Source organism: Vitis riparia, chromosome 2, assembly GCF_004353265.1.
Source record: "Vitis riparia cultivar Riparia Gloire de Montpellier isolate 1030 chromosome 2, EGFV_Vit.rip_1.0, whole genome shotgun sequence".
Lineage (NCBI taxonomy): Eukaryota > Viridiplantae > Streptophyta > Magnoliopsida > Vitales > Vitaceae > Vitis > Vitis riparia.
The window spans coordinates 16,918,144-16,945,409 of record NC_048432.1 but is presented as its reverse complement, the minus strand read 5'-3'; the positions used below and the strand labels follow the sequence as shown (position 1 = coordinate 16,945,409).

Here is a 27,266-nt window from a genome sequence, read left to right as displayed (position 1 = left end):
AAAAGTTGATGATTTGACAAAATTTTAAATCACTTTGAAAAATCTAAATTCTTGAGTTTGTACTTGATAAATACTTTTAAAAAAATGTTTTTTTATTATAAAAATAACATAAAACAAATTATTTATCCATAAAGGCATTTATAGAAAAAACTTTATAATTAAGTATCAAACCAAAAGCTATTTTACCAATCTACTACAAATTAAAATCTTTAAATATTGGAGTCAATAATATGCTATTATATATATATATATATATATATATATATATATATATATATATATATTATTTTATATAGAAACTTATTTCATATTTAATGATTTTTTTTAAAATAAAAAAAAAAAACTACAACTTAAACTCCAACTTCTTAAAGTGAATAGTTGAAATCCCAAACAAAAAGAGTTAAGAAACATGAAAGAAAAATTTAATAAAAATGATTCATTTATTGACTTATTTGTACTTCATAAAACTTAATCCACCTTTTAAGTTAAAAGTTAACATTTCATCTAAAAGTGTTTAAAATTATTTTTTAACAAAAAGGCAATACTATTATCATCGGAAACATTAAAGTCACATATTTCAAGTACAATCTTTAAAGGTTTATCATAGTATCAAAGGATTATATTTCATTGCAGTATCGAAAAATTAGTTATCAACAGTAAAACTTTTATGTGTTTAATGAGATGTCGTTACTTAATAATATCATTGACCAAGACATCTTATTATTTTATACCTTAATTCTTATTACCTACTTTTTCTGACTTTTATACGTATAATTTTGACATCAAGCATTTATACTTTTATCAAATGATTTCGATTTCTACTATACAGTTCTAACTATCAAAGTCATGAATTTGACATCATATCGAATCCATAATGTAATATTTTCCATCTTTATCGACTCCTTCAAGAAAATATAATAAATAAATATTTTATATTAAACCTATTGAAAAAAGAAAAAAGAAAAGAGAAAAACGAACCCATTTATTTAAATAAAGTAGATAATGGCATATGATCCTAACTTATACAACATGATTAATGAACAATAGGCTGTCCAAGACCCTAACCCAATAATATTAAAAATTAGGCCCCAATTTCCATGAAGGCAGCATGATGAACAAGAATAAAAGGAGGACCACATGCCCTTCATTTTCCCAATTTTTTAGTCTTTGCCCAACCCCTAAATGGTGGGCCAAATCTTCATTGCAATCTTCTCACTTTTTCTAAATAAAAAGTAGGGAAGCCTATCATGGTGGACAACTCATACTCATGGGATGCCCCACTGGTCTCACATGCAGCCCATGGCCCCACCTCCGCACTCCTAATGGGCCCCATGCCAACCATTTCTTACGTGGAAAATGACAAAATTCCAAATCAAATTTTTTTGTTTTTCAACCTCTCACATCAGTCTCTGTCCGCGTGGCACCTATCTGGTGGCTGGACACACCGACCCATTTGAGGATTCATCGAGAAGCAGCCACACGATTTTCCAAAATTTGGGCTGGAGGACACGTGGTAGTAACCCAGAGGATTCGTTTGACTCGTGAAGGGTAGCAATCTCCAAGTGCTACTAAAGGTGAAAAATGTGTGATTATTATTATTATTATTATTATTATTATTATTTTTGGGTATTTTGCGTTCAAGATAAGGGATCAGGGCATCTTCTCTTGGGAATATTATGAAATGGCTGGTTTTCTAATCTGTTGGCGGCTCAATCATGTGGGTACTGAATTTTAGATGGATATAATATTTAATTTTAATAATATTCCCCATGTTTTTAAATTTTATTCTAAAATATTATTTTGTCTCAACATTAGGTATTTTTGAAAATTCTCATTTTTAAAATGAGAATAGAATTTTCAAAAAAACAACCCATTTTATTTTTCCAAAGCCCTTTGGATAATAGCAACGAGAAATTAGGGCCTTAAAAAAATTTATGGGATAATTTTTAATTTATACTTTTAATAGCAAAAGAAGTAAAAACATAAATAATTATGTATGATTAAATTTATATTTAAAATATTTTTTTGTTAAAAAAAATTAAAACCCAAAATTTTAATTAAATAAAAAAAAATGTTTTTCTTTGAGTGTCACATTTAAACCTATGCTTGATTAGATAAAAAAACAAGAAAAAATAAATTAAAAATAAATTTAAATTACTAAATTATTTTTATATACTGCTTTTTTATATAAAGACTAAATAATTTAAAAATACATAAATTTATAATCAATTTTAATTATATTAATTTTCTTTCATATATTTTTACTCTCAGCATTTTTTTTTCTTTCTTGAACCAAACAGCACAAAAGTTTTGTTTATACATTTTAATAGTTGTGTTTCAGTTCAAAGATATCAGCTTTTGTGGAATGGAGTGTCCCAAAGCCCATGTGAAATTTCACCTGCAGGGTGGCCTTGAGCTCAAGAAAAGTGGTACATGCTTACATTATTATGATTCATGAAGCCAGAAAAGGCAGTTGCAGTTCCCCAAAGAAAAACCATGGTATCCAAAACCAGATCATGGAATGCCCATTACTGTCTAATACACATTGTTCTTTACTTAAAGATCATTCCTAGGGTATTTCAAGTGGAAACAAATCCCAAATCACATAGAGATGCCCTCTACTTAGCTTTCAGCAGCTGGGTTCTTTACCAGACCTGATAACTTTCGATATAGGACGAAAATGGGGGCATTACTTCTCCTCATTAAATTCTTGGGAGAATTCTTGACTGTGTTCATGTTGGACATGGGGGCAGGGTCTTTCTGGCACTCCTCTTGTCCATAGGTTCTTGAGATCGCCTCTCTTCCTCCCCAGTGTCAAAAAGGTTCCTGCATCAGTGTGTGAATTCATGATCAGCTAATTGCAAGATATAATCGGTTTTGCAGTTCAATGGGATTGCATTTGCTGCCTGTGACAGAGAATTACCCAGTGTGAATGGCACGATGTAGAGGAGTGCCGGTTGGCCATGCCCATCCATCAAGTTCAGTGCCACATATGTGATGAGAAGACCTGCCAGTTCAAAATACGTTAAATGTGGCATTACAAAAGAATAAAATCCAGCTAAATAAAGGGTCCAGTGATAAAACTAAGGGAAATATTGTCATTTCCAGCTGCTAATCTTCTATCCTTTGTTAATGAATCATATACTTAGTATATTATTAACCAGAAAAAGGTTGATTCAATTATTGCTACTTTACCTAAACCATAAGCAAACATTGCCCACAAAAAGTATCCAGTTTGGATATTCTTCTTTGCCAGCCAATCATACCTGCAAGGAGAACCCACATTATTGATTAAATTCAGAGCTCTCATTCTGGAAAATTATGAGAAAATTGCTCTCACTGCTTCCTCAAACATTTCTAACTTACAACTATTCAATTGATTGCCAGTGGAGAAAAACCAAAAATTGGGATTTACAACTAGTTAAAGTTGTACTCTCCTCTCCATTTCTCAGAAATTTAAATGGAGCACTGGAGCATTTAGATATAATAAGGAAAATGCATGAAAAGAGAGGACAAAAAAATTTCTGAAAATGCACCAAGAGGTTGTTGGGTTTTCTGATCGAATTATCTGGATGTGTTTTGAGATTAACCGATTTTTTATAGTTTGACAAATTAGTGTTTATGTAGATTAACATCTCTTTACAAATAAAAACACACAACAAATTTTAAAAGATCTGCCAAATTTGCAACAAGAATCTGTTGACTAAAGAAGCTGCCTAGGATGTTATTGAAGTTGATGTCCTGCAAGTAAAAGCACAAATAGGAGCAAAATTCTTGCAATGAGAAAAGGCTGCAGAGCTTAGACCTAAGTGAAAATGCTATTAGCAGTCCTGGTAATAGGATGTCACCAAAGCCAATGATGCTGTAACCACCCCATGGATCAAACATGCGGGGGATCTTCAGTAGCATAGGAATACCATCCTGTCCACTTCTATCACCACGAGCTACCTATATAAAAACATGATCAATTTATAATGCTTTTTAGTATTTGAAAGTCTGCACATTATTTGAACCACAATAACCATGGTCTAGCATATGGGTGAAAAAAGCAGTACTTACCACAATCATCACACTTTCATGGAACAGCTTTTTAGAAACGAACACCCAAAAGATGTCGTACAAAAAGGCACAACTAAGAAGAACTGTACCCACCTGATTCACAAAACACTCAAACTGCTGTCAGAAGAACAATCATTTGCTAGCCAGGGATATCATTGTAATATTGATCTTGAACCATTTCATCTGTAACTTGTGATACCAAGTAAAACTGATCAACAACCAGTAACAAATACGTTTCAATTATGAGCATTATCTGACAAACTAAGAAGCCAAAAAGTGTCAATGCAATCACCTCTCCCTAAATAAGGAGAAAAATGTTTGGGAATCTTTCATGACTAAAGGAAAAAAAAAAATCAAACAAAAAAAATCATGAGATCTCCAAAACCAAATAAAACCACATCACAGCATAAACTTAAGAATTTGAACTTAGCAAGGTTGCTAAGCCAACTTGAATACTGGACTGTCTGGCTGGCCCTTTGTTGGAATCCCCAAACTAAGGATTGGGGACCCAATATAAAAGTCTTTTTGGTGTAAGGTGAAGTGTCAACATTCTATGAACTGGTTTGAGATAAAAGTCTTTTTGGTGTAAGGTGAGGTGTCAGCGTTCTATGAACTGGTTTCTGCAGTAGCCATGCTTGAAACTCAAGCTCAAACTCAGCTTGTTTAGGCTAGTGAATGAGCTTGACTGAGGTGGATCAAAGTCTTTTTGATGTAAGGTGAAGTGTCAATGTCCTACGAACTGGCTTCTGCAGTAGCCATGCTTGGAACTCAAGCTCAAACTCAGCTTGTTTAGGCTAGTGAATGATCTTGACTGAGGTGGATAACAAAAAATCCTGGAGATTCACTAAGAGCAGTTCGGTTACTCAATAGTAACAGCTATATCGGCAACATAGAGAAACATTAAGACAAATGCATAAAGTAACATAAAATTTTAAATATTTTTAGAATGATACTGTCAACATTTCAGATACACCTTTTTCTATATGAATATTATTTTCACTTAAACAGTAATGGTATTTTCAAACTACAAACTTCTTTCTCACAATAACAAACTTTCTGTTTGGAAAAGCTTCTTACTTGGTACATCTTAACAATCCGTGTCTTTGTAAAGAACTATGTCCAAATTACCATAGATTATGTCCAAGTTACATGTAAAGGGGAAAAAAAGGGAAAAGAATTTCTGTAGTGTAAAAATCTAATTATAAACACTTTCAAAGAACAATTTGATAGAGCCTGAACAGCTCAAGAATCAAATATTAATATTCAAGATATGATTACACAAGCTAGCATATTGCTTACCATAATTACCTAAATTTTCTTTTGCAACAATTATATCTCTCTGGATTTTCAAATTCTTCAAGTCCACATTACCTGCTTTGTGTCATGGCCATAATTACGAACAAGTACTTTTACCAAGCACTGAAAATTTAAAGAATCTGAAAATGGTTCATGCACGCCCACAATTAGTCATTTCCAACCAATAAATCTAAATGAGTTTGAATCATTACCTTGAGATTAGGTATATGTACGATCTGAAGAACTGTGATAATTAGTGCAATTCCCTGATTGAAGAGGAAAAAGAGATCAGTTGTTGAAGTCCACCCATCTAATTACCTCCATAATCTTCTCCAGAAAATAGATTAATAAAGCCCAAAATAAGCCTTTTCCTCATTCTTAACGTCCAGTTAAAAGTTCCTATTCATTACTATGGTACTGTGAACATATGAAATAGCTACATCAGTATTCAGAAAGAGGATTTAGAAGAGAACTTTGACAAGCAAGGCACATGTTGTCAACTATGTGAGCTCTTTTATGTTCAATGAAATAGTGTGTACCACTGGAAAACAAAGATTGGAATCATGAGAATGAAGAATGAATTATTGCTCTCCAATATCCACCTTAGAAATTTAAGTTAGAGCAATGAAAAACCAGGAGGTGAAACATAATGAGTGGGGCTACCACGCTCATCCTCAATATCTAACATTTATTGAGAGAGAGAGAGAGAGAGAGAGAGAGACAGACAGACAGACAGAGGAGCCACTTGATATCATAAAGTGAGACAGAGTTAAAGTTATCAGATGGGAAATACAGTCCATTGGACCCAAAATTTTATTTGCAGAAAGGACTTGTGCTGTAAAGAACTGGTTCACCATTTTATTTGTGGCATCTGATCAGGAAAATTTTTAAGGGAAATTATGACTGCATGTTGTTAACAAAAATCAAATTACAATCATCAAATAGGGATTGGGGGGGAGGTTTGAATAAAGCATGCCAGGAAGAAAGGTTTCAATAATTTTGTGATAACTGGAAAATTAGCAACTTATGGAAAAATATGAACATTGTTATAGATACAGTAGAGAAACTTATACTTACAAGTATGTCTTGACCTATCCAGGCAAAGGAGACATCGCGATAGACTGCCCAAACAACAGCAAATGTTATGCAGAATGGAGAAACAGCCAAAGTAAGGTATGAGACAGCTCCAAAGAAAGGTACTTTAATGAATGCTTCTCCAGCATGTTTGAACCACCTGAAAAACATGTCACTTAGTTGCTGGTTTCAGAATACAAAAATAAAATTTCTCAACCATATGAAAGCAGTAAACTGATGGGACATTCTTTGTTAAAGAAAATTATTAGAAAGAGCAAGCAAGCCATTTCTTGTTCATCAGATGAATGTTCAATCAATCTGCTTCCAGCCTCTTCTTGTTAAAAAATCCCATGAGAAATCATCCTTTGAATATGTACTAAAGCAATTATTAATTTATTATCACCTCATCAGTGAGAACAAACAATACATGATATTGTGTATAAGATATTCAAGGCATATTATCATGATAGAATGGTGCTTACATTAGATATAAAAGTCATTATTGCTAAACAAGGAAGTAGCACACCCAAAGCCTAAACACAGCCTGAATTAGTGCTAGAAGGAAGATTCATGGGTTTCTGGCATGTAGGAGGAACAGAAGCTTGACATGAGGAAAACAATTGAAGATAGTAACAAGAGAAACAGGATAAGTTCTTTTAACCTTTTCCTGCATATTTTTCCTCATCACTTGATTCAAGTAGCATATGTGCTAAATTTTGCAGTTTTATAGACAGGACCAAACTAAAAATCAAAGTTTTCAATAAACGCATTCAACTGATTAAGCTACATATATTTTTATTGCAGCTTAATAGTCAAAATTTGAAGTAATGACAAGTACTTCAAAAGCTCACGAATATACTCTTTTGAAAATATGTAGAAGATGATACAAATATTCTTTTCCATATAAAGAACAAATCCACAGCAAAAAGTCATCATAATTGTTGACACATCAAGTTCATACCAATCTAGTAGTAAAGCATCATCAAGCACAGGTAGAGAAGCTTAGGGTGGTGGAGGATGGGAGAGGATGTCAGAACCCTTGTTTTAGGAGGGATTGTCATGATTGGGAGGTGGGGGAAATGGAAAGTTTTCTGGATTGTATTTATACTAGCTGTTCAGGGATCCAGGGAGGACAGATTGGTTTAGAAGGCAGTGAGGAGTAGGGTGGTCTTATTTTCTTTACTTAAGTTTTACTTCTGATAAATTTCCAGACAATCGGATTTGGAATTCTAGGGCCCCTTTAAGAAGTGGAGTGGTCTAATTTTCTTAACTTAAGTTTTACTTCTGATTAATTTCCAGAGAATCGGATTTGGAATTCTAGGGTCCCTTTAAGGATCTATTTCTTCATGTGGGAAGCTGCTTGGGAGAAGATCCTGACAATTGATCAGTGGATGAATAGGGGATGGACATTGGTCAACAGCTGCTGCCTGTGCAGTTAAAGGAGGAGTCAACTAGTCATATTCTAATCCATTGCACCAAAGTACAAAAGATTTGAGACCTTATTCTACCTTTATTTGGTGTGCAGTAGATTTTCTTGAAGTCAACCAGAAAAACCCTTCTAAGCTGGAACAGGACTAGCATGCAAAAGGGCATAGGAGATTTTGGAAGCTGATCCCTCTTTGTTTGTTTTGGAGTACTTGGAAGGAGTCAAACTGCAAAATTTTTGAGGAAGAGGAGCATTCGGACCAAGCCTTAGATTTTTTTCCTGACGACTTTTTTTTTTTGTGCAAACCTTTCCCTAGTAGATTTTGTTGGAGAGCATGATATACATTATGGATCTAAATCCTAGAAGTTTAAACTTTTAGGAAACTTGGTTGTTCAACATGTTATCAGACCCTCATTTCATGGAAGGTCAAGTGTTTGAACCTCATTACTACATGTTTATTTCCACAATTTATTGAGCCCACATGTAAGCCTAAAATGGAGGCTACACGTGAGGAAGGGTGTTGAAGAGCACGATATATATTGTGAACCCAAATCCTACAAGCTTAAACTTTTAAGAAAATTGGTTGTTCAACAGATTTCATAAAGGGCTGACTTTGATATCGTATGGGCTGTATAGGTTCCTTCTCTTTTGGTTGTTTTGTCTTTTTTGCACAACTATCTCTCTGTATCCTCCTGGTGTATGGAGATTGCACCCCCTTTTTTCTAGGTGCTCTTTAATACATTATTTCTATTTGCCTATCAAAAAAAACAAAAAAGCATCATCAAGCAAGGAGGAGGAGCAAGTGTATCTTTTTTCGTTTGGATAGGTTTTTAAGAGTTGTAATGCAAAACTTCATAGCATGTCAAAGGCATATCTCAAGCAACAAATGGCAATTGTACCTCGACAACAAAGCAACCAGACAAGTTTGCAAGCCCTGAAAATAGATGAAATGACAAAGTTAGGGTTAATTCCGAAAAAGGAAAATGCAACAAAGACAAACTACTCACAGCCAATATGTTGAAATTTTAAACATTACAGCTACAATTTGCATTATTCTTAACGAGTTGGTGCACAAATACCAATATAGTTGTGCACTGTATGCATTAATATGTGATTGGATATAGCATGTGCATATGTGCATGTTTATGCATGAACTCACACATAACAATTAATAGGATGTAGAAAGGAAGAACTCATACCTCGACACCACCTATGCAAAATAGAACCACCAAAAGCTCAACGAACCAGTAGGACATAAGTTTGTAAAGCATAACCAAAAAGCATGAAGCAATAACAACAAACAAGACAGCTGATGTTGTGTTGATGTCTACCACACCACTAGCACCACCATCTTTGGAATTTGTAAGCTCATCTGAAGCATCCTATAAGAACAAGTTTACTTCATATATTAGGGACCATTCATAAGCTGCAGCACATGAGACCCTACCCTAAGAGAGAAAAAAATTACTGGAGAAAACCTAATTAGCTAGGATTGGCAACAGATGAAGCATCCTTTAGTAGCTTGTCCTGTTCAATAGCTGCCTCTCTGGCACTCCATGCAGACCAATAAGATGCACACAAGATAGTACCAACTGCCATCAGCCATAGGAAAACTTCGGCTATGTCAACTAATGGTCTTCGTGGAGAGTATAGCCGCACAGACACTGAAGAAAGTATAGAACGTTTAGAGGGGCACTTGTGCAACAGCAGGAGAAAAAAAGTATGCCATTCAAAATGCTGGAGGCATCACCATTCAAAGTGCCAGAAATAAGAAAGAACTTCTGAAGCAAGAAAGTGGTTATACCAAACATGAAATCCAAAGAAAATTTTTTATCTTTTGCTTGGCAACCATGTAGAATATCAAAAAACTCACCTGATGAGCTACTCCTCAACATTTTTTCCAAGCTTGCACCAGCTTCTTGTGGAAGCATGACAGCAGGTATTTTTATATCAAGATCAGTTTCATCAGGCTCACAAACCATCTTGTAAAGTTCTGCAGGGGGGAAAAGGACAAGTAGTGAATTTTTCCATTCATTTTCTTCCTATTGTTTCAAAGTCCACTATTTGAAACACTACGTAAATTTTGAACTGATCATAAATGAAATAATTGAATACTAGCATAAAGCCTGATGATACACAAGATTCAAACAGAATGTAAAAAAATAAATATTAAAAATTAAGAAAATCAGCAAAGTTAGATAACTAGTAGTGGAAGGGGCATCTTTTTATGGTTAGATAACTAATGGTCTTCATGTATTGATTAATCTAGCATTATTTTAGATGACTGTTGTGCCACTGATTTAAAACGTGCCTTTGGATTAGTAAATGACATGAAGTAGCTCACTCTACAATAAACTTTAAAAAGGCTGGGTTTGGAGTTTCATCCATGCCAGCTAGGACCTAGACTAAATTACCCACATCTAATATAAGACCAAACAGATAATACACTTATATACTATACATATATCTATAGCCTTTGTACACGTAGATGTAACCACATCTAGACTTCTGATACTGTGATCACTTAGGATGTGTTTAAGGACAACATCAGAGGCTTTTAGCAGCTTATTCCATGGATTCACTGTTTTACATCACTAGGAACAAGATTTCTAGCAAACTGCACAATGATTTTGCAAGATCCTTCTCTTCCAATCTCCAAAATGATTTAACCTCTCCTGAGAAGGTGGAACCTGCCTAATTCAGGATTTAACACCAAAAGAATCTCCAAAACGGTTGCAGATTGATCCCTCACCATGGACTCTAATAAATTTTAAGCAATACTATCTTAGCTTTAGAAGCTTCTTTTTCTCAGTCAACCTTGTTAATTGTACATGCGTCAAATATAAAACAATGTAATTACCTTTCTGGTTGTTTATAATGAGGACAGCTGAAGCACCAGCAGCTTCTGCAACATTTGCCTTAGTTGTGAATCTACAGTTGCCTCGGTGCACCATAATGACATCTCTAGCAAGCTAAGAGAACCAAAATAATAAATTCACTGACATCATCGGAATATAGTACAATTTCCAATATGAGAAATGTGAAGACAGTTATGCATGGATATCTAGAGCATATGGGCAGTGTAAAAAAGAAAAACCTGTTTCCTCGGTGCAGTGCAACAATCAGGGGGATCTGAAAGAGTAAGGTGAGATTGATTTGCATTTTTCTCCTTTGACACAATTTTAGGACCAAATCTAGCCCCAACACCAACAAATTCAGCATCTTCTACACCATCAACCCAAGTTTGAACTTTTACCTAACAAAAGCAACAGCAGATCAACAGATAAATCATATTCACAGAAACCACCATAGAAACGGATAAAATACAGTTGCCCACTTGACAGAATACTCATAAGTAAACCCAATTAGACTGGATACAAAGTAGTGGCTTAAACCAAGCTAAAAGGCATATTTCACCAAACATTGAAAGATGTCATTCCAAATGATAGGTAGCTCAATCATGATGAAGAAAGTGGACCTAACTCTATCATTCTTAGTCTTTGCTCGCTAAAAAGTATGCTCATACCACACTGATCTTCATACCAAAAAGATAGACTAAATCAGATAAATAAACAGGCCGGTAACTCAATTATACTGGAAAAAGTAGTCCAAACTCTGTCAAATTTCCACAGGGCAGAAAAAACATAAAATCAAATGCAAAATGCAGGAGAAAAATCACTGGAAGCCCAATTGTTCCCTCCAAATCCATAATAGCCAAATAAACCAGTTTGAGTTCAGAATCTATAAATCAAAACAACTCAAACTTCGACTATCAGAAAAATATAGAAACTCCAGGATACACCAAAGGAATAAAAGGGAGGAGAAAAGTGATGTGGAAGCAGTTGAGTATATCCTGCAAGGACCATTCTTTTCATTCATAATAAAACTATCAACAGTAGAACCCAAATGCTCCCTTCGATCAAAAACGGAGCCCAATTCAACAATTTCCTGAGTTGACTTGACTTGAGTTAAATCTTCCATTTCTTTCAGAGGTCAAAATGAACAAAAAGCGTAAAATCAAACTTCATCTTCCTTCCTTTTCAACCATTTTCTCAGCAACCAAAACAGGCAAAATTGAAATTACAAGAAAAAAAGAACAAAGATAAAAATTAGAAAGAAATCAAAGCCGCCCATTTAAGAAACCAGAGAAGCAACAACTGGGTCGAAGAGAAAATCAGAATTGGATTTACCAAAACAAAATCGTTCTCACACCCAGGCTTCTTGGGGGCGGCGTCGTCATCGTGCACGATGTCCCCAGCTGTCACGGAAGAAGAGAAACAGACGAACAGAACCACAGCAAATGCAAGGATAACGCAGCAAAGCCTCTGCAAATCCATGGAAAGATTTACCTCCGTCACTGAGAATCAAGAGCCCTTATGGGTCTTTCCTTCGCTGCATAACAGAGAAAGACACAGAAAGACCAAAAAAGACAGAAGATTTCTGTTCCGTGCACTCTGAGATTTGTATGAGCTCAAAACCAAAAAAAAAAAATGCATAAAAATGAGATGAAAAATAAGCAAACAATGGATCTACTTTGTTGGGAAGCGATGTTGCAGAGGTGACATTTACCAGACACACTGTGACACTCCTAAACGACGTCGTTTTCCACCCTGACCGGTTCGGGGTTTTCCTCCTCTTTCTGGGAATATTGGTGGGAAAAGACAAATTTGTTTTCTCCTTATCACATTTTTTACTTTTAACGTTCTATATCTGCCATTCAGTGTTAACCACTAATTTCCAACACATTCTAGAAAGTACTTATTTTTTAAGCATCTTGATTGTCAAATATATATATTTTTTGCTGCTGACTGTTTGAAAACATTGACTCTTCCCTTGAAAATATATACTTTTAAAATTTTGATTAAGATGATAGTGTTTGATTTTGAACTCCTTGTATACTTGCCCATTTCCTTCGATCTTGTCTCCTCCAAAATGGTTACCAAATCCTATCAATATCATGGTTTATATAATAATTTGTTCTTTGAATTGTGACCACTCCCTTGGATTTTTAGTATACCAAGCCCTCAAGGACCTTAAGATTTTAACACAATCGGATGACTTGAAGGCATAAGTTTTTCATGAACCAATGTCACTTAATAGGACTATTAACAATTGTTTGCTTTTTATCTATTTAAAAAATTATTCCAATCATCCACTATCTCAGTGTGAGGAAATTTTATATATATTTTATGTGTTGGGGGCAGTCATTTCAATCATCACAAGAGCCCTGTTCAATGCCCTGTTTTTTCTTTTGTCTATTTGTAAAAAAAAAAAAATGAAGGTAAAATGAGTCACAGGTGGGTGTTTGAAATGAGTGGCATAGAATCACCCTTTTGTTTTCTTTTCATTCTTTAGATAGAATAATCCCATCTTATCGTATGCTCAGTCTCAAAGTATGGGGTGGCCAGTGGAAGCCATCTGGTGGTGGGTCTTGAATCAATTCCTGTGAAGAAAAAAAAGGACAAATACCATCCTTGTAACTGCCTCTTCAGCCTTTGAGGAGGCTAGATGCAGATGACAGTTCAAAAGTAGAACACAGTGGAGGGGATTACAGACAAAGTGATGCATGTTCAACAACAGGTGCGCAGTGAGAACACTTTGGATTACTCCTCAAGTAGAATGGCTTGGGCAGCCTGAATAGAACAAAAACCAAAAGGAAATCACAAGCCTAACAGACCCGAATCAAATTGACCATATTTATAGATGGGAGATATTCTAAACACCATCTCAGAACACTCGAAAACCCGCTCAAGCCCTTCATTGGATGGTCTTTTGTGAACATCTTTAGAAGTTTTTAGAGTTATTTGGAGTTTTCCAAGATTAGGATGCAAGCCCTATGAAACTATATGGAGATAGAAAGTACTTTGAATATTCCAAAGTTTTGTAGAAATTTACCTTGCAAGATTTTTAGGAGTCTGCAAAAACACTTGGAGCTCTTGAATAGTTCATGATAAGCGAAGACTTCCAAGAAGAGTTAAAGGGTTCTCAGGCATTATCAAGCTATTAGCCTCTAAAGCTTTCTTTTTCAGAATTACTCAAATTTTTGTTTTCTCTTCGAGCTCCTCTGTTATTGAAGCTTCTTGTGTTCTCTTTCTTTTTTTTGATAGGTAAAAACAAAAGTGCATATATATAGAGAGAGAAAAAGGGGGTCCCAAAGTCATCCTAAAGGCATGGCAAAACCAAAAGTAAAGAGGGGCGACAAAAAACAACATCTGCCCTCACCTAGACCCCTACTAATCAAAAAGTTGATTAAAGAAAAATGCCCATCATCTAAAGACAGCTTTGTCCAAGACCAGAAATTACAAATGATTGTTGTGTTCTCTTTCTTACCCATTTACTTCCATGTTGCCCAGAATGTTAGCTGAATTTGCAACCACTCAAGAGTTGAAGCTTCTGTGTTCTCACTTATTTGCTTCCCTGCTGCCTAGGCATTTTCCGGATTACTTTAGATGGACTTAACAACTCAGGCATTATCACAAGCATGGAAACGAAGTAAACAAAGTTTATTTTCCAAGATTTCAAGCTAGATGCTTGTCGAACCAAATTAATTTTCAAACATCCCTATATTGCCAATTTAACAGAATATGGAAAGAACACATCATTTCATTAAAGAAAATCACTCTAGTGAAGAGATTCCTATTACTGGCTCATATACAAGTTCTAACTAATCTAATGTAGGGAAAAGAATTAAAATTTCTTTCTTGCACACTTGTTATCTTATTGCTAGTTAAAACTCCAATGGAAAAACTGATTTCAATTACATTTAACAATACAAAAGAAGAAAGATACTAATTCCATTCACATTCAATACACAAATAAAGAACGAAGGAGGATTCTGCAAAACCATCTGCCCAAAACAGCCCAAGCATCAATTTATTGGCCTAGAGATTTTAAGCATCTACTTATTGGCTTGGAGATTTTCCAAGCCCTAAAATTTGTAAAGGAGTATATGAAACAAACCCAAGTGGATTTCAATGCATCATTACACTGCTCTAACCTATTTAAGAAAAGGTTATTCTCTGATAAGAAGGAACATACCTGAATAAAGAAAAGTAGGCCATTGTAATGTAACTGCAGATACCCCATAATGGAAAAAGGGAGATACCTGGATGGCAGATTGGCCATTTCCACTTCTCTCACCCACAACTTCTGACATGTAAACTCATTCTATGAACTGTAGATAGAAACGAACTTCACAAACAATCAATATTACTTAGATTATGCCACAGTTACCTTCTTCTGCCATTTCCCTCTAAACTGAAAAAGTGGCTAAGCAATCAACAAATGCTAACTCTTTAATAAGAACAGAATCACAGTAAAAACAATGAAACTAGAACCTCTGTTCCCAATTCAAACAAATATAGAAGAAACAGCTATTCAATTGGAGCTTTTTAAGTCATTCTTTTCTTTTCAAGAACAAAGAAACAAGGCATTAGAAGCTCTATTTGAAAGCATCTGATTAAGAATTCTGATTCCTATCTCTTGTTCATCCCCATTACACTAGTTTTGGAATAGATGACTGTCTTTGATGTCTGGGGTTTGAAATGCCATAAGTCCACCATCAGCTTTGTAATTCAAATGGCTGCGCAAATTATTGGCAACAAAATGTTCTGGAAAAGCATTACTTCCAGCAGAGAATCTTATGGCTCCTCCATTCATCCTTAGACCCAATATGTTATTCTCTCGGGGTAGATTCTCCAGACCAACTTGATTTGGAATGTTAAAATATCCATTCAAACCCTGATGAAGTGGAATGGGAAACCCAGCACTGAAACTTGCAGTTGGAATGCTATTTTGGTCTATACCACTGACATTTCTGGACCCCATTTGAGAAAAACTTCCGATTTTCTCTTCTTGCTGGATGCCTAAAAAGTTTCCACGATGAAAGCTTGCACTAGGTACTAGATTTGATCTTTCTGAAGTCATGGCCATTTTGTTCCCAGCAATTCCTGGTTGAATATAATTGCAAAAGGAAGAATCAAGCCTGTAGTTTTCATAGCAGGGCTCAGGTAGAACAGTAGGTAAGGTCAAATACATCGAAGAAGCTACTTGATCAGAGGGATTGGACAAGAAGTTTGGCCTTGTAGCAGATAAATCCAACATTTCTCCTTTGTTCCTTTCAGTTGATGTCAAGGGTCCAATAGCTTGACCTTGGTCAACTTGATCTTTAGGGACTTCACATGGAATGCTGGAACCAGCAGTCCTGTGGCTTTTTATAGACATCTCCAGAGATCTATCATTGCAATTTTGAGCTTCCAAGCCTGTTTCAAAGTTGTCCTGGTGCTGCACTTGGCCATTCCCCTGTCCTCCCCTTGTTGGATGCGTACCAGAACCAACCTTCTTTTTGCCTTTTACAGACTTCTCTAAAGATCCAACTTTACAATTCTGAGCTTTCATGCCTGATTCAAAGATAGCATGATGTTGTGCTAGGATGTTCTCTTGCCCATTACTGCTTTTTCTCTTTGCTGACCTTGCAGTAGAATTAGCTGTCCTTTTTACAAACCTGTCTAAAGATCCTCCCTTGCAATTTTGAGCTTCCAAGCCCAAAACAAAGTTGTTCTGATGCTGCACTTGGACGTTCTCCTGCCGACAACCACCCCCTCTCCTTGATGACCGAGAATTAGTACCATCAGGCATCAATTTATGCATTTCTTCCCTCATCCAAACAAACAAGTTTTCTCTTGCAACTTTAAGATCCTCTAATAAGGACTCCATGAAGATTTTAAAATCATCCAATGTTGCAGGATCACATGCATTGCTCTTACTCTTCTTTTTATTAACTTTCTTGAAAGAATCCCTCTTCGTCTCTTTACTATCTAAATTATTCCTCTTGCTTGATCCAATCTGCATTTTGTTAGCTTTCCCAATTTTGAAGTGATCCCCTGAACTACGATCAGACTTACCTTCTGCTTGAGATCTAGGAGTACCACTGGTTTCATCATTTTCAGGCGAAATAAGAGAGGAAACCAGTTTGTGCTTCTTGAGAACTGGCTCACCACTGGAACTCGATTTGGAATTATCACTTGAAGAATCAACTTCGCTGTCTCTCCTCCTGAACTCCCACCTCTGCTGAAATTTCAGGTCTTCACTCATGTTAGTACTTGGGGATATAATCACAACTATATAACTATGTGCTCAATCCCCAGGAGAGTCCGACCATAAATGACTAGACCCACTTATCATCAAAGTTTCAACTGCTTGTTTGGAGAATGAATTCAGTTTGATAGAAGGATTTCCACTGCAACTGCACCTTGAACTCATTTGAAAGATTGTACCAGTGATTCTAGCAGCACCCCTCCTCACAAATCAAATTTTGTGAAGAGACATCATGATTAACCGCTCCATCATCCTCTTTCTTTGATACATCATGAGAAAGAAAAGTGAAACATTGATCAGAAAGTCTGAAAGGAAAGACTAATCAAATGGTCGCCATAATAATATCCTCATATCCAAAAAAAATAGCATTGAAAAACCATAATCAGACCCGAAAAGATGATAATGATAATAAAACAAGTGTGTAAATTCAATAGAATGAACCATAGGCAGGGAAGGCCAAATAATATCAAACAAATGGATTCCCTCGGATTTTAATTCTGCGACCAAACTGAGAATTCAGAATGACCATTCAAAGGTAGACACAATATATCAATAAAAAACAACAGAAAGAAATAAAGGCAGATGTAAAAGCAAGTATACAATTTAGTCCACAGTAAACCCAACACATACTCTTCCAATTCAAGAAACCCCAAATTCTGAATATACCCACAATGAGAACAATCAAGAAAACTATCCAAATCATGAACCCTAAAAACTCCCGAATCAAAAAACTAATAGAAGGGAATATATAAGAATACAGAAACTCACAGGACATACTAAAAACAGAAAAAATCAATACAAACCCAGAAATATGATCACAACAGCCAACAAAAAGGCATCAGCCAATCAATCAATGAATAAAAATAAATACAAAAATCAAACACAAACCATCAAAAACATATATCCTGGGTTTTTCTCATTGGGATAGATAGTTTCTCACCATACACCCAGCACAAGAGCATCCTCTGCGGATGAAGCCCAACCCCATTTTTTTCCTCCCATTTCTCTCGACATTTATTTCTTTGCTTCCTCTCCCAAAAAGGAAACAAAGGATTCTCCTCTGGATGTGAGCGTGATGTTTCTATGTGTGTGCAGCATTGCCGTAAATGGTGAGTTAGTGAGTGGGTTGTTGTGGATGTGGCAGATAGTTATGGGGGATTATAACTTCCTTTTTTTTTCTTTTTCTTTTTTGTCAATGAGTTGGTCTGGTAGATATCCACAAACCACACACCCCCATTTAATGATTTTTTATGGATATTACACTCACATTCACACCTTCACTTAGCTGTTTCTTTTTCATTCTTTGGAAACAAAACTTGCCTTCCTATAACAATCTTCTCTTTTGCCTTTTCCAGATGTAGACCCTTTTTTTCTTGGACTATCAAGCTTGCCTACCCTCTTTATATCATTTCATCTGCCATGTTTGGATGATTACCTTTCTTGCTTTTCTTAAATCTTCTATTAATATAATTTAATCATAATTAAGTGGACTAATTTAATTTACACATTGTGATCATTGCATGTTTGAGATGATGGGAAAATGGGAGAGTTCTATTCTAAGAAAAATGGTGAATAAATGGGAAATTTGTTTTATGGGCAATGTGTGTGGTAATATGTTTTGGGTTATGGGAAGAGAACATATATGATTTGATAGTTAGTGACAACCCAAAAAAAGAAGTGTCATCTTTTTGTGACAGTGGGGGGTATAAATCACCACAATTGCCAAGTGAAATAAAGGGGAAGAAAGCAACAACTCCCACAAAAATGGCAGCCTGGCCACAAAAGATTCTTCCTTCTGATTTTGTTCTTTTTGGAAATGGAAGGCACTTTGGAAATTGATGCAAAAATGTTGATTTAATTGATTAAGATGATGAGTATGTATTAAAGTGCATTAATGGGTGATTTGATGTCAGTCATGGGAAAAGAAAAGACTTTATGGCAAGTTTGACTGAAAAAAAAAAAAATGAATTTGTCCCACATCTGAAAAGAGAAAAAAGAAATTAGCATGGCAAGTTTTTATGAAAAAATTTCAAATGAGGCATTAAATTGAAATTCTAATATTAGCTGTTGCTCTTATGCATGTGTATATATGGCACATTCTTACTCTTACACCAAAATAATACCGGTGGAGTGAAATCCATCTTCATCCATTTGAATGTTTGAGTCAGACTTCTCCACAAGCGATGTGGGATGTGATATATAGAATATGGAAAAGAAAGACATGTTGTCCCCATCACATGTAGGGAATGTTTAATGTTGCAGATTGAATAATTTTACAGGTATCGTTGCTATCCTCTTTCCAATGACTGTATGCTGCAATATAATAACTTGTCCTTCAACCCATTAGGCTATGTTTGAATTGAGAAGTTTGAAGGAAAGTGTAAGAGAAAGAAAATAAACTAAAAAAATGAAGAAAAAAAAAATTTAAATCAATAAATCATTTTTATATGTTATTTCAAATTCACTTCACCTATTTTCCTTTTCAATGTAAAAATTAAATAACTTTAAAAAGTATACATTTCTAATTAATTTGAATTATATTTAATTTCTTTCTTATTTTCCACTGTGAAACCAAATATGAGAAAATCATTATCGGAACCAAACATAGCCTTACCAAAATGATGGACTTGATGCCCATCTTCATTTATGACTGTTTTGGAAGGACTATCTACCAAGACTAATACTTAATAGGAGCCAAGATCAGATACTCATGAAGCCTTCAAGATTTGGAGTTTGTCCACTAAGTATCAGCTTTAACAACATCAGAATACAGATAACATGCACTACACCATCTTGATATCTGGAGATGAACTCCCAATAAGCATAAAAAAAAAAAAAACCAATTGCTCAACCAAGTGGAATCATTCAGACTTCCAAATTGGTGACCAGGATCAGAGCTACGTATACCTGCTTACAAAATTGCATCTTCAGTTACCTTTTTATGGGGCCAAATTGCCATGGGTGCTTCAAACTATGACAGTCTTAAACAGCTCAAAGGCGGCCCAGCAACCTGGAGGGGAAAAATTCGGAGGAAAGTTTCACGTCCCAACCAGGAGAAGTAATTATGTATATATATTGAAGTAAAGAATGATTACGTGAAAGCAATGCATGAACCCTATTTTGACCAAATTAGTATTGCTTGCATTTCCATTTGAACTGAGCAGTCAGCACAAGCTATGCCAAAAGTGGTGTAATTTTGGTAGAAATTGTTTTTTCATTGCCATCATTTTTGTTGACCAAGCATGAATGAGCTATATGATGACTATTGTCATCGGAGAACAGTGATGGTGCTCTACTAGTGAATCTAGAAAAATCAGGTTGTCTGCTATAAAAGTTAATGAGAATCTTGTGATTACCTCATGAATCATACATCTGACCAAACAACAACCCTCTGTCAATTGCCTTCAAATGTAGGGTAGCATCACGTTCATCATATCAACAGAAATCCACATGGTTCTTCTCTGATTCAGAATTTTCTTTTTCTTTTTCAATGGAATGGAAGGGCGCCTCTACTCAACTTGCACAAGTGAAACTACTATTCCCTCTTATGTTAGCTTCAAAACTCTCGATGTTGCTTTTGACACTGTTTTAGTGACTCTCAGGTAACCTGCAGAAGCATGGGAAGAGCAACACAAATATCCAAACATGATCAGTACAAAACACTTCACTGCCTCAGTGACTTGTCAGTCACCTGCACTAAACAGAAATCAAGAGAAACATTCATATTTCATCTTTTATTTTGTTTCTCTTCCTCAGCAAATGTAGTACATGAGGAATATAAAAATATCTCATCCTGACAGTAAACAACAAAGAACACGTTTCATGGAAGGCATTTAAATGTTTAAGTGAGGCCTTTAAGGCTGTTTGATAGTTATTTCAATCTTTGGGAATGTCAAAGGCTACTTAACACGACCATCATGGGCACACCAACACCACTGAAAGTACTGTCCAGTATGATGTGCATTGAACCATGAGAAAAGGGTATTAAACTGAAACATTTAGTTAATATCAATTTTTTCAATTTACCAATTCATTCAATTGCATTTACTTCAGTTATGTGTGTGCACATACTGGAAAGGAATTTAACAAATACACTTAGGTTGCTTATGAGGAGAAAGTGGCTCCGACTGAGATACCGGTATCATAAATAAAGGAAATTTCAGTATGTAACAGCAATAGTAGCTAAAATAACTTACCGCCATGGAAATTCACTAGTGTCTATTCCAGCTTGATGAAGCTCATCAACATACTGCAATGCTTCACGGCATTCCTCCCGATCATCAAAGAACTCCTTTTTGTCACCTTCTATCTGATATGTCTCATGACCTTTTCCAGCAACCACCTGTAGCACAATTACAGGAAAATCAGAAAACAAAGTTGAGCAGGAAATGGCTAAGAAATGAAGAGAGCATGGCCAGGGCAAGACGTCAAGTAGAACTGATCCATGAGATGGATGGAGAGGAAGAAAACTGAACTTTCTTATTCATTGATCCCATAAACTTTCAAGATTGAATTGAAAGCTACCTGAAATAATTGGTTCCATATTCTTTCTTATCACACTTGAATTAGGTTTATTCTGGCTCTCGAAACATTTAAAGTCTTTCTTTTTTTTTCTTAACACTAAAATAAATTATGGTTTCAGAAACTCAAAAAAAGAGAATAACATCACTCCCATATTTCCTTATGATTTTAGAGTTTAGGTGATTTGGTGATGGTTGTGGTTGTGGTTGTTGTTGTCGTTTGAAACCAACCAACTCATTTCTTTTTGGCTTTTAAAAGCCCTATTAGTTGAATAGTGTGACTTTTCCCTACCCAATTCAATGTCTGTGTGCAAATCTTGAACAGAGGAAAGAAGCAGAGTGTGACTTCAAAAACTTACAACAATATCACCTTCCTCGCCCATGGCAACAGCTGCACGAACAGCTACCCGTCTAATATCATGCAAGAAAAGCCTATGACCATTTGGAAGAGGCGGGTAGTAATCATTTGCCCCATATTTCAAGTAATCGTGCATTGTCCATCCCACGCCAGCCAACATATCATCCAAGATGTCCACTGAAGAAGATGAAAACATCCAGGTGTTAAAATTAGGCTTCCAGATGGTTGCTACTAACTTACAGCACTATCTTATCACTTTACTTCCAGTGTGTGTACTGTGTACATACACACTGAGAGGGAGGGGGGCAAGCGGGCAGGGAGAATCATACATAGACTGTTGAAAAGATATGTAAATGAAAGGGGAGATTTACAATTCCCACACAAGTAAAGCTGTCAATTTAACCAATGGTATCCAAAAGCCAGGGGCAATTTTTTTATGTGACAGTTTCCCATGAGAAAACTTGCTGTGTCACGGATTTTGAAAAGGACAGAACAGTAGACGGCTCATCATAACAGACTGTAGTTCACTTTGGTCATTATATACTTTCTTTATGCTATACATACATGGATCTTCATTCTTTGGATTGTCGGAGGTCAGAATAACCACATCACTTTTATCCGTTGCAATCTTCGTCATTATGGGCCGCTTCCCTCTATCACTCTCACCAGCACAACCAAAAACTTCACAGAAAACATGAAAATTGGTCAGACAATGATTTCATTCTCTAGGAACCTTAAATAATGCCAAGGCAACTGCATTCTAGTTACAGTAAATAACTTTATTAAAAATATCACTTTCTGCGATAAAAACTAATTAGCCAGAGAGGTAAACACCCAAAACAGATATTGAAATCAAGGACAAAGGGTGCTGATAAGGCAATATATTCAAAATGAAAGGTTTTGACTTTCAACAGCATTTTGAAATTCCAATTTCAATTAAACTTAAAGCAATTCAATTTTAACCAGGTTTAACGATGATGGTGGAATGAGACGGGGCACAGATTCAATCATTAAAGAACAAAAATGGAGGAAAAAGTCAAAAGTGGTGACATTTTTCTGCCAATAAATGCAAAGCGAACATTGCACCCAGCAGATTTAGAACACAATCAAATAATACTCAACCTAGAGATATTCACTTCCTATCAGCAGTAGGCCACAACTGCAAAAGTTGAACAACTATAGAACCTTGAGATAGATACAAAAACTTAGTTATAGTGGAAGCTTTATTATTGTATAGAAAGAAAAAGAGAATAAACACTAGAGAAAATATGACAAAATACCTGTAATAATCCGCCTTGCTCCAAGCTCCCTGACTGAGTCCAGTAATCTAGATAGGGCATCAGGAGTATGCGCATAATCCACAATCACCCCAAATGCCTGTTCCTCATCTATTAACTCACATCTACCAGGAACTGCATCTATCTCTTCAATACCTCTAACAATGTCCTCCAAAGGCGCCCCAACAGCAATCCCAACTGCAACAGCTGCCAGAATGTTGTAAATATTATGCCTCCCCAGCAATCCTGATGAAATCTCCAATATTCCCTTGGGTGTCTGGACCAAAACCTGGGTCTCAAACAGGGAGAGTTCAAACTTCAATGGATGAACATCTGCGTCCTTATTCTCCATTGCAAAGGTCACAACGGGTACATCTGGGTTCCCTTGTGCTATAAAGAAAGGTGCGTTTGGGTCATCGATGTTAACAATTTTCCTGTGCCGATCAGGGTCCACCATTCTGGAAAATAGTTTGGCCTTGGCATTCCTATAATCCTCCTCTGACTCATGAAAATCCATATGATCCCTAGTCAAATTAGTGAAAACTGCAATATCAAAATCGACTTCATTGCACCTCCCTAGTGCTAGCCCATGGGATGAAGCTTCCATCACAACAGCTTCAGTACCATTATGTAGCATCTTTGCCATCAACTTCTGAATCAAAACAGCATCCGGGGTGGTGTATGGCGCTTCCAACTTATTTTTTCCATGCACATAATATGCTACAGTGCTCAACATCCCGGTTCTCAATCCCATGGCTTCATACATGGCCCTTATCAAATACGCCGTGGTCGTCTTCCCATTTGTCCCAACTATACCAATCACAGCCATATTTTTCGATGGGTGTCCATAAAAGGCTGCAGCCAATGCAGGAAGAACCAAACTGGTATCTTCCACAATGACCAGAGCTTTACACCCCAATGTCTCCTCTATATCTATTTCTTTACTTGCCACCACCGCAACAGCCCCTCTCTTATCAGCCTCACTCAAATACAAATGGCCATCAGTTTTCCTCCCAACACAACACACAAACAAATCCCCCGAACTTACCACTCTCGAATCATGTTGAATTCCTGTAATCTCTACCTCCAAATCACCATAAACCGACACGGGTACAACTTTACTCTCATCCAATAGCTCAGCTAAGCTCATTCTAAACTTGGGTTCCACAATTCTCACTCCAGATTCCCCAAAACTATCGAAATCGACATCAAACGACGAATGTGAAGACGACCCACTATTAACATTACCTGAATCACTCTCCTCGTCATCGAGCTTCTCCGAGTCTTCATCATCCAAATCCTCTGAAATAACAGTGAGCCCTCGAAGCTCGTTAATTTCCTCCAAGTCAACAACCTCATCAGGCTCCAATTCTTCAATCCCCTCAGCGATCTCCTTGGGAACCACGCTCTCTTTCTTGGGGTTAGGCTTCAAAAGCCCTTGCTTCACGAATTCTTTCCGTTTCATTGCAATGGCCTTATCAATCTCCCCAAACAAATCGTCCCCAGCACCCTCGGCATCGATTGAATCAACGTTATCAGGTGCGTCTTCAACATCCGCAATGGCGTTGAGGAAGGTGGACTGGTCCTTCTTGAACTGCTCTTCTTCGCGTTTTCGTGCTCTAGCGGCTTGACGCTGAATCTGCTGGAACTTAAACAGCCCATGCGCGGAATCTTCGGGGGCTTCGGGTGGGTCGTCGTCCGCAGGATTTGGGTCAAAATTTCCTGCGGAAACGACTACCGCCGGGAATCGTAGTCGGCGGTGGATAGGAAAGAAACCATGAAGCGGTTTGAATTGCGAAATAGAGGGTTTTAAACAAAGAGAGTGCGGATACATAAAGGGTGTAGTGAGGGAGAAGAAGGTGAGAGCCATTGAAGCGTGTTCAAGCGAACGAAAGGGTTTAGGGTTTAGCTGGGGCGGAAGGTGGTATAAGCAACAGTGCAGTGCCGCCGGTGACACTGAATGCAGAAAACAGTTTGGATAACATGAATTCAATACTAGTCTTGAAAACTTTACCCAAAACAAAAAATAATTGAGACTTGAGGCTGATAAGCTCAACCTCAATGTCCAGACTCTCCACAATCCAAGCTCAGGCCCAGTACCCCAGCCCAGCCCTAAATAACTATTGGACTAGGCCTTCTTCAGGCCCAAGTGCGAAGGACGAATGATTAAATTTGAAGCCCATATATCCAAAGGTAGATGGAGGAGGCATGATGGTCAGGGAAATGATAGTGCTAGGCTGTGGGGTGGGTGGTGTGTAGGTGGTGTCTGCCACTAATGTGTGCACGAAGCAAGGAAAGGCTGTCACTGAAACCTCAAACTGCCATCAATGGAATGCCAACCCTAGACACGATGACTCATCCACATTCAGAACATCCAATCATTAGATCCTGCACATTTGCTTGCCCTTCCTCACTCTTCCTTCTTGTACTAGATTCCAATCAATACAGTAACCTTTTCCATCTTTGATTTTTAGGGAAGGATGTAGTGTATTGTAAGATGAAATTGATTCAATGCAAAGGGAAAAATGAAAACGAAATATTAGCTCTGGTAAAAAAAAAAAATTGATAATATTTTTTTTTTTAAGAATAAAAAATATAATGTTTCAAAATAATTTTTTTTTATTTTTACTTATTGTTTAATGATTTTTTAAAAAAAAATATAATTATACAACGACGTTAAACGATATAAATAAAATATCAAATATAATTATTGAAATAAAATTATAATGATTGAATAAAATAGTTTTTTTATGTTTAATTTCGTTATAGAAATTAAAAAAAATATATATTGTTAAATTTACTAAAAGTTTTATGAAATTTTAAATTCTTTATATTGAGAAAGAAAAATAAGTAAAAAAATGTTTAAAGAAATGTATAAAATAAACATTTATCCTACTTTTATTTTATTTTATTTTTCTTTCCTTTTTGTTGTCCTCTTTATTTTTTTTCCTTCACATTTTTTTTAAATCTTTTTTCGGGGAATAATGTTTGAGAATATTATAAAATAGCTTTTTAGTATATGTTTGATTTCTAGGAAATACTACAAAAATAAAAACAAAATATTAAGAAAAATGGGTTTTTTTTATGTTTAGTTTTATTGTGAAAAAAAAAACAAATATAATTAAATTATTTTCAAATGTATACATTTAAATTTTATTTTATCTTTACATAAGTGAAAATTAATAAGTAAAATAAAATTTAAATATATATAAAAATAAATTATTTTTTATTTTACTTCATTTTTCTTTCTTCCAATTTTTTTCTCCATTTTCTTTTTTCACATTTTCCCTCAAAAATATTAAACACCAAGTATGAAAAATACTTAAAGTTCCAAAAAAAAAAAAAAGGGAAAAGGAAAAGGGGACAACCACTAGGTTGACTCCCAAGTGTGTTAGCATGTGGTGTGGTGGGTAGGTCATCCCCCTCAACCCAAACCCCTCCTTATATGGGTCACATCCCCATGAGGGTTCTCAAAACCAAACCTTATAAATTATGACACATATTTTCTTTGTCCTAACCCATGATGTGTAAGCTCTACTTAGAATATTTATGGGTCATTTAAAAAAATAAACAAAGCATGCTAAAATATTTGTATACTTAGTCATAAAATAATCACCCCTAAAGTTCATGATGGAAGCAGGCTAATAAAATAATGGGGAGATGGGATTTAGGTCAAATCAAACCAGTGAAAAAAAGAAAAACAACAAAATCATTATTGGAAATGGATTGAGAGGGATGACATTGAATAGGCCACTACTTTTGGGCACATGTTGGTAGCCCCATGCTTTCAAATTGGTTAATTGTCTCCTTCTCATAAGTTCATAACATACATATATATATGCATTGCATGGATCAAAGGCATCCACCCAAAAAGAAGAAAAACAAGTGGAAAAAATACAAAATTTAGAGAGGTTAGTAGGGTTTAATGGGTCCAACAAACCCATGGCTCCCACACATGGCCAATTCAATTATAAAGGGGGTTCCTAAAAATGACAGTGGGACTCCAATTAAAGCACCCTCCATTATGATAATGTATCAAGTACATTTTGCATATACATGTTTACAAATATTTATTTAAAAAAAAAAAGAAAGTATTTAACACTCCACCCCAAGTGCTTTTTGCCCTTTCCAAACCTGCTTTTATTGTAATCAAGTTTGGT

At 35.9% G+C, this 27,266-nt stretch overlaps 3 protein-coding genes across 4 annotated transcripts; all 3 read right to left on the bottom strand.

The window, feature by feature from the left end:
• Window positions 1–2,411: 2,411 nt before the first annotated feature.
• On the bottom strand, window positions 2,412–12,433 carry LOC117926915 (signal peptide peptidase-like 2). The gene is made up of 14 exons (XM_034846239.1): window positions 12,046–12,433; window positions 10,953–11,111; window positions 10,716–10,827; window positions 9,729–9,848; window positions 9,368–9,519; window positions 9,055–9,237; window positions 8,755–8,789; window positions 6,433–6,589; window positions 5,568–5,621; window positions 4,060–4,152; window positions 3,806–3,948; window positions 3,196–3,266; window positions 2,924–3,007; window positions 2,412–2,826 (listed from the first exon to the last, which is right to left on the bottom strand). The coding sequence occupies exons 1-14, from the start codon at window positions 12,190–12,192 to the stop codon at window positions 2,690–2,692; spliced, it is 1,647 nt and encodes a 548-aa protein (XP_034702130.1). The 5' UTR covers window positions 12,193–12,433; the 3' UTR covers window positions 2,412–2,689.
• A 2,597-nt stretch (window positions 12,434–15,030) lies between these two features.
• Window positions 15,031–18,998, bottom strand: LOC117926925. 2 transcript variants are annotated; one of them, XM_034846259.1, is made up of 2 exons: window positions 17,840–18,998; window positions 15,031–17,210 (listed from the first exon to the last, which is right to left on the bottom strand). In XM_034846259.1, exon 2 carries the CDS (start codon window positions 16,946–16,948, stop codon window positions 15,356–15,358), a length of 1,593 nt encoding a protein of 530 aa, XP_034702150.1. In that variant the 5' UTR covers window positions 16,949–17,210; window positions 17,840–18,998; the 3' UTR covers window positions 15,031–15,355. The 2 variants fall into 2 exon arrangements, with proteins under 2 accessions (XP_034702150.1, XP_034702141.1); XM_034846250.1 differs by having other exon boundaries at window positions 17,892–18,998.
• Window positions 18,999–19,638: 640 nt separating this feature from the next.
• On the bottom strand, window positions 19,639–25,115 carry LOC117905718 (UDP-N-acetylmuramoyl-L-alanyl-D-glutamate--2,6-diaminopimelate ligase MurE homolog, chloroplastic). The gene is made up of 6 exons (XM_034818601.1): window positions 23,110–25,115; window positions 22,394–22,510; window positions 21,831–22,006; window positions 21,148–21,293; window positions 20,308–20,558; window positions 19,639–19,961 (listed from the first exon to the last, which is right to left on the bottom strand). Exons 1-5 carry the CDS (start codon window positions 24,974–24,976, stop codon window positions 20,540–20,542), a joined length of 2,325 nt encoding a protein of 774 aa, XP_034674492.1. The 5' UTR covers window positions 24,977–25,115; the 3' UTR covers window positions 19,639–19,961; window positions 20,308–20,539.
• Between the last annotated feature and the right edge of the window lie 2,151 nt (window positions 25,116–27,266).

Bases quoted from the DNA above. Each gene is read 5' to 3' on its own strand.
- LOC117926915 (XM_034846239.1), bottom strand. From the start codon at position 12,192: ATGGATTTGCAGAGGCTTTGCTGCGTTATCCTTGCATTTGCTGTGGTT. The intron at 9,849-10,715 runs GTAATTACATTG...TCCCCCCTGCAG, and splicing joins CATTATAAACAACCAGAAAG to AACTTTACAAGATGGTTTGT. The intron at 3,267-3,805 runs GTCTAAGCTCTG...TTCTCCTTGCAG, and splicing joins CTAATAGCATTTTCACTTAG to GTATGATTGGCTGGCAAAGA.
- LOC117926925 (XM_034846259.1), bottom strand. From the start codon at position 16,948: ATGAGTGAAGACCTGAAATTTCAGCAGAGGTGGGAGTTCAGGAGGAGA.
- LOC117905718 (XM_034818601.1), bottom strand. From the start codon at position 24,976: ATGGCTCTCACCTTCTTCTCCCTCACTACACCCTTTATGTATCCGCAC. The intron at 22,511-23,109 runs GTATTTTGTCAT...TTTTCTGTGAAG, and splicing joins AGCAAGGCGGATTATTACAG to TTTTTGGTTGTGCTGGTGAG. The intron at 21,294-21,830 runs GTAAGTTTTTGA...ATTGTGCTACAG, and splicing joins GCGAGGAAGGTGATATTGTT to GTGGTTGCTGGAAAAGGTCA.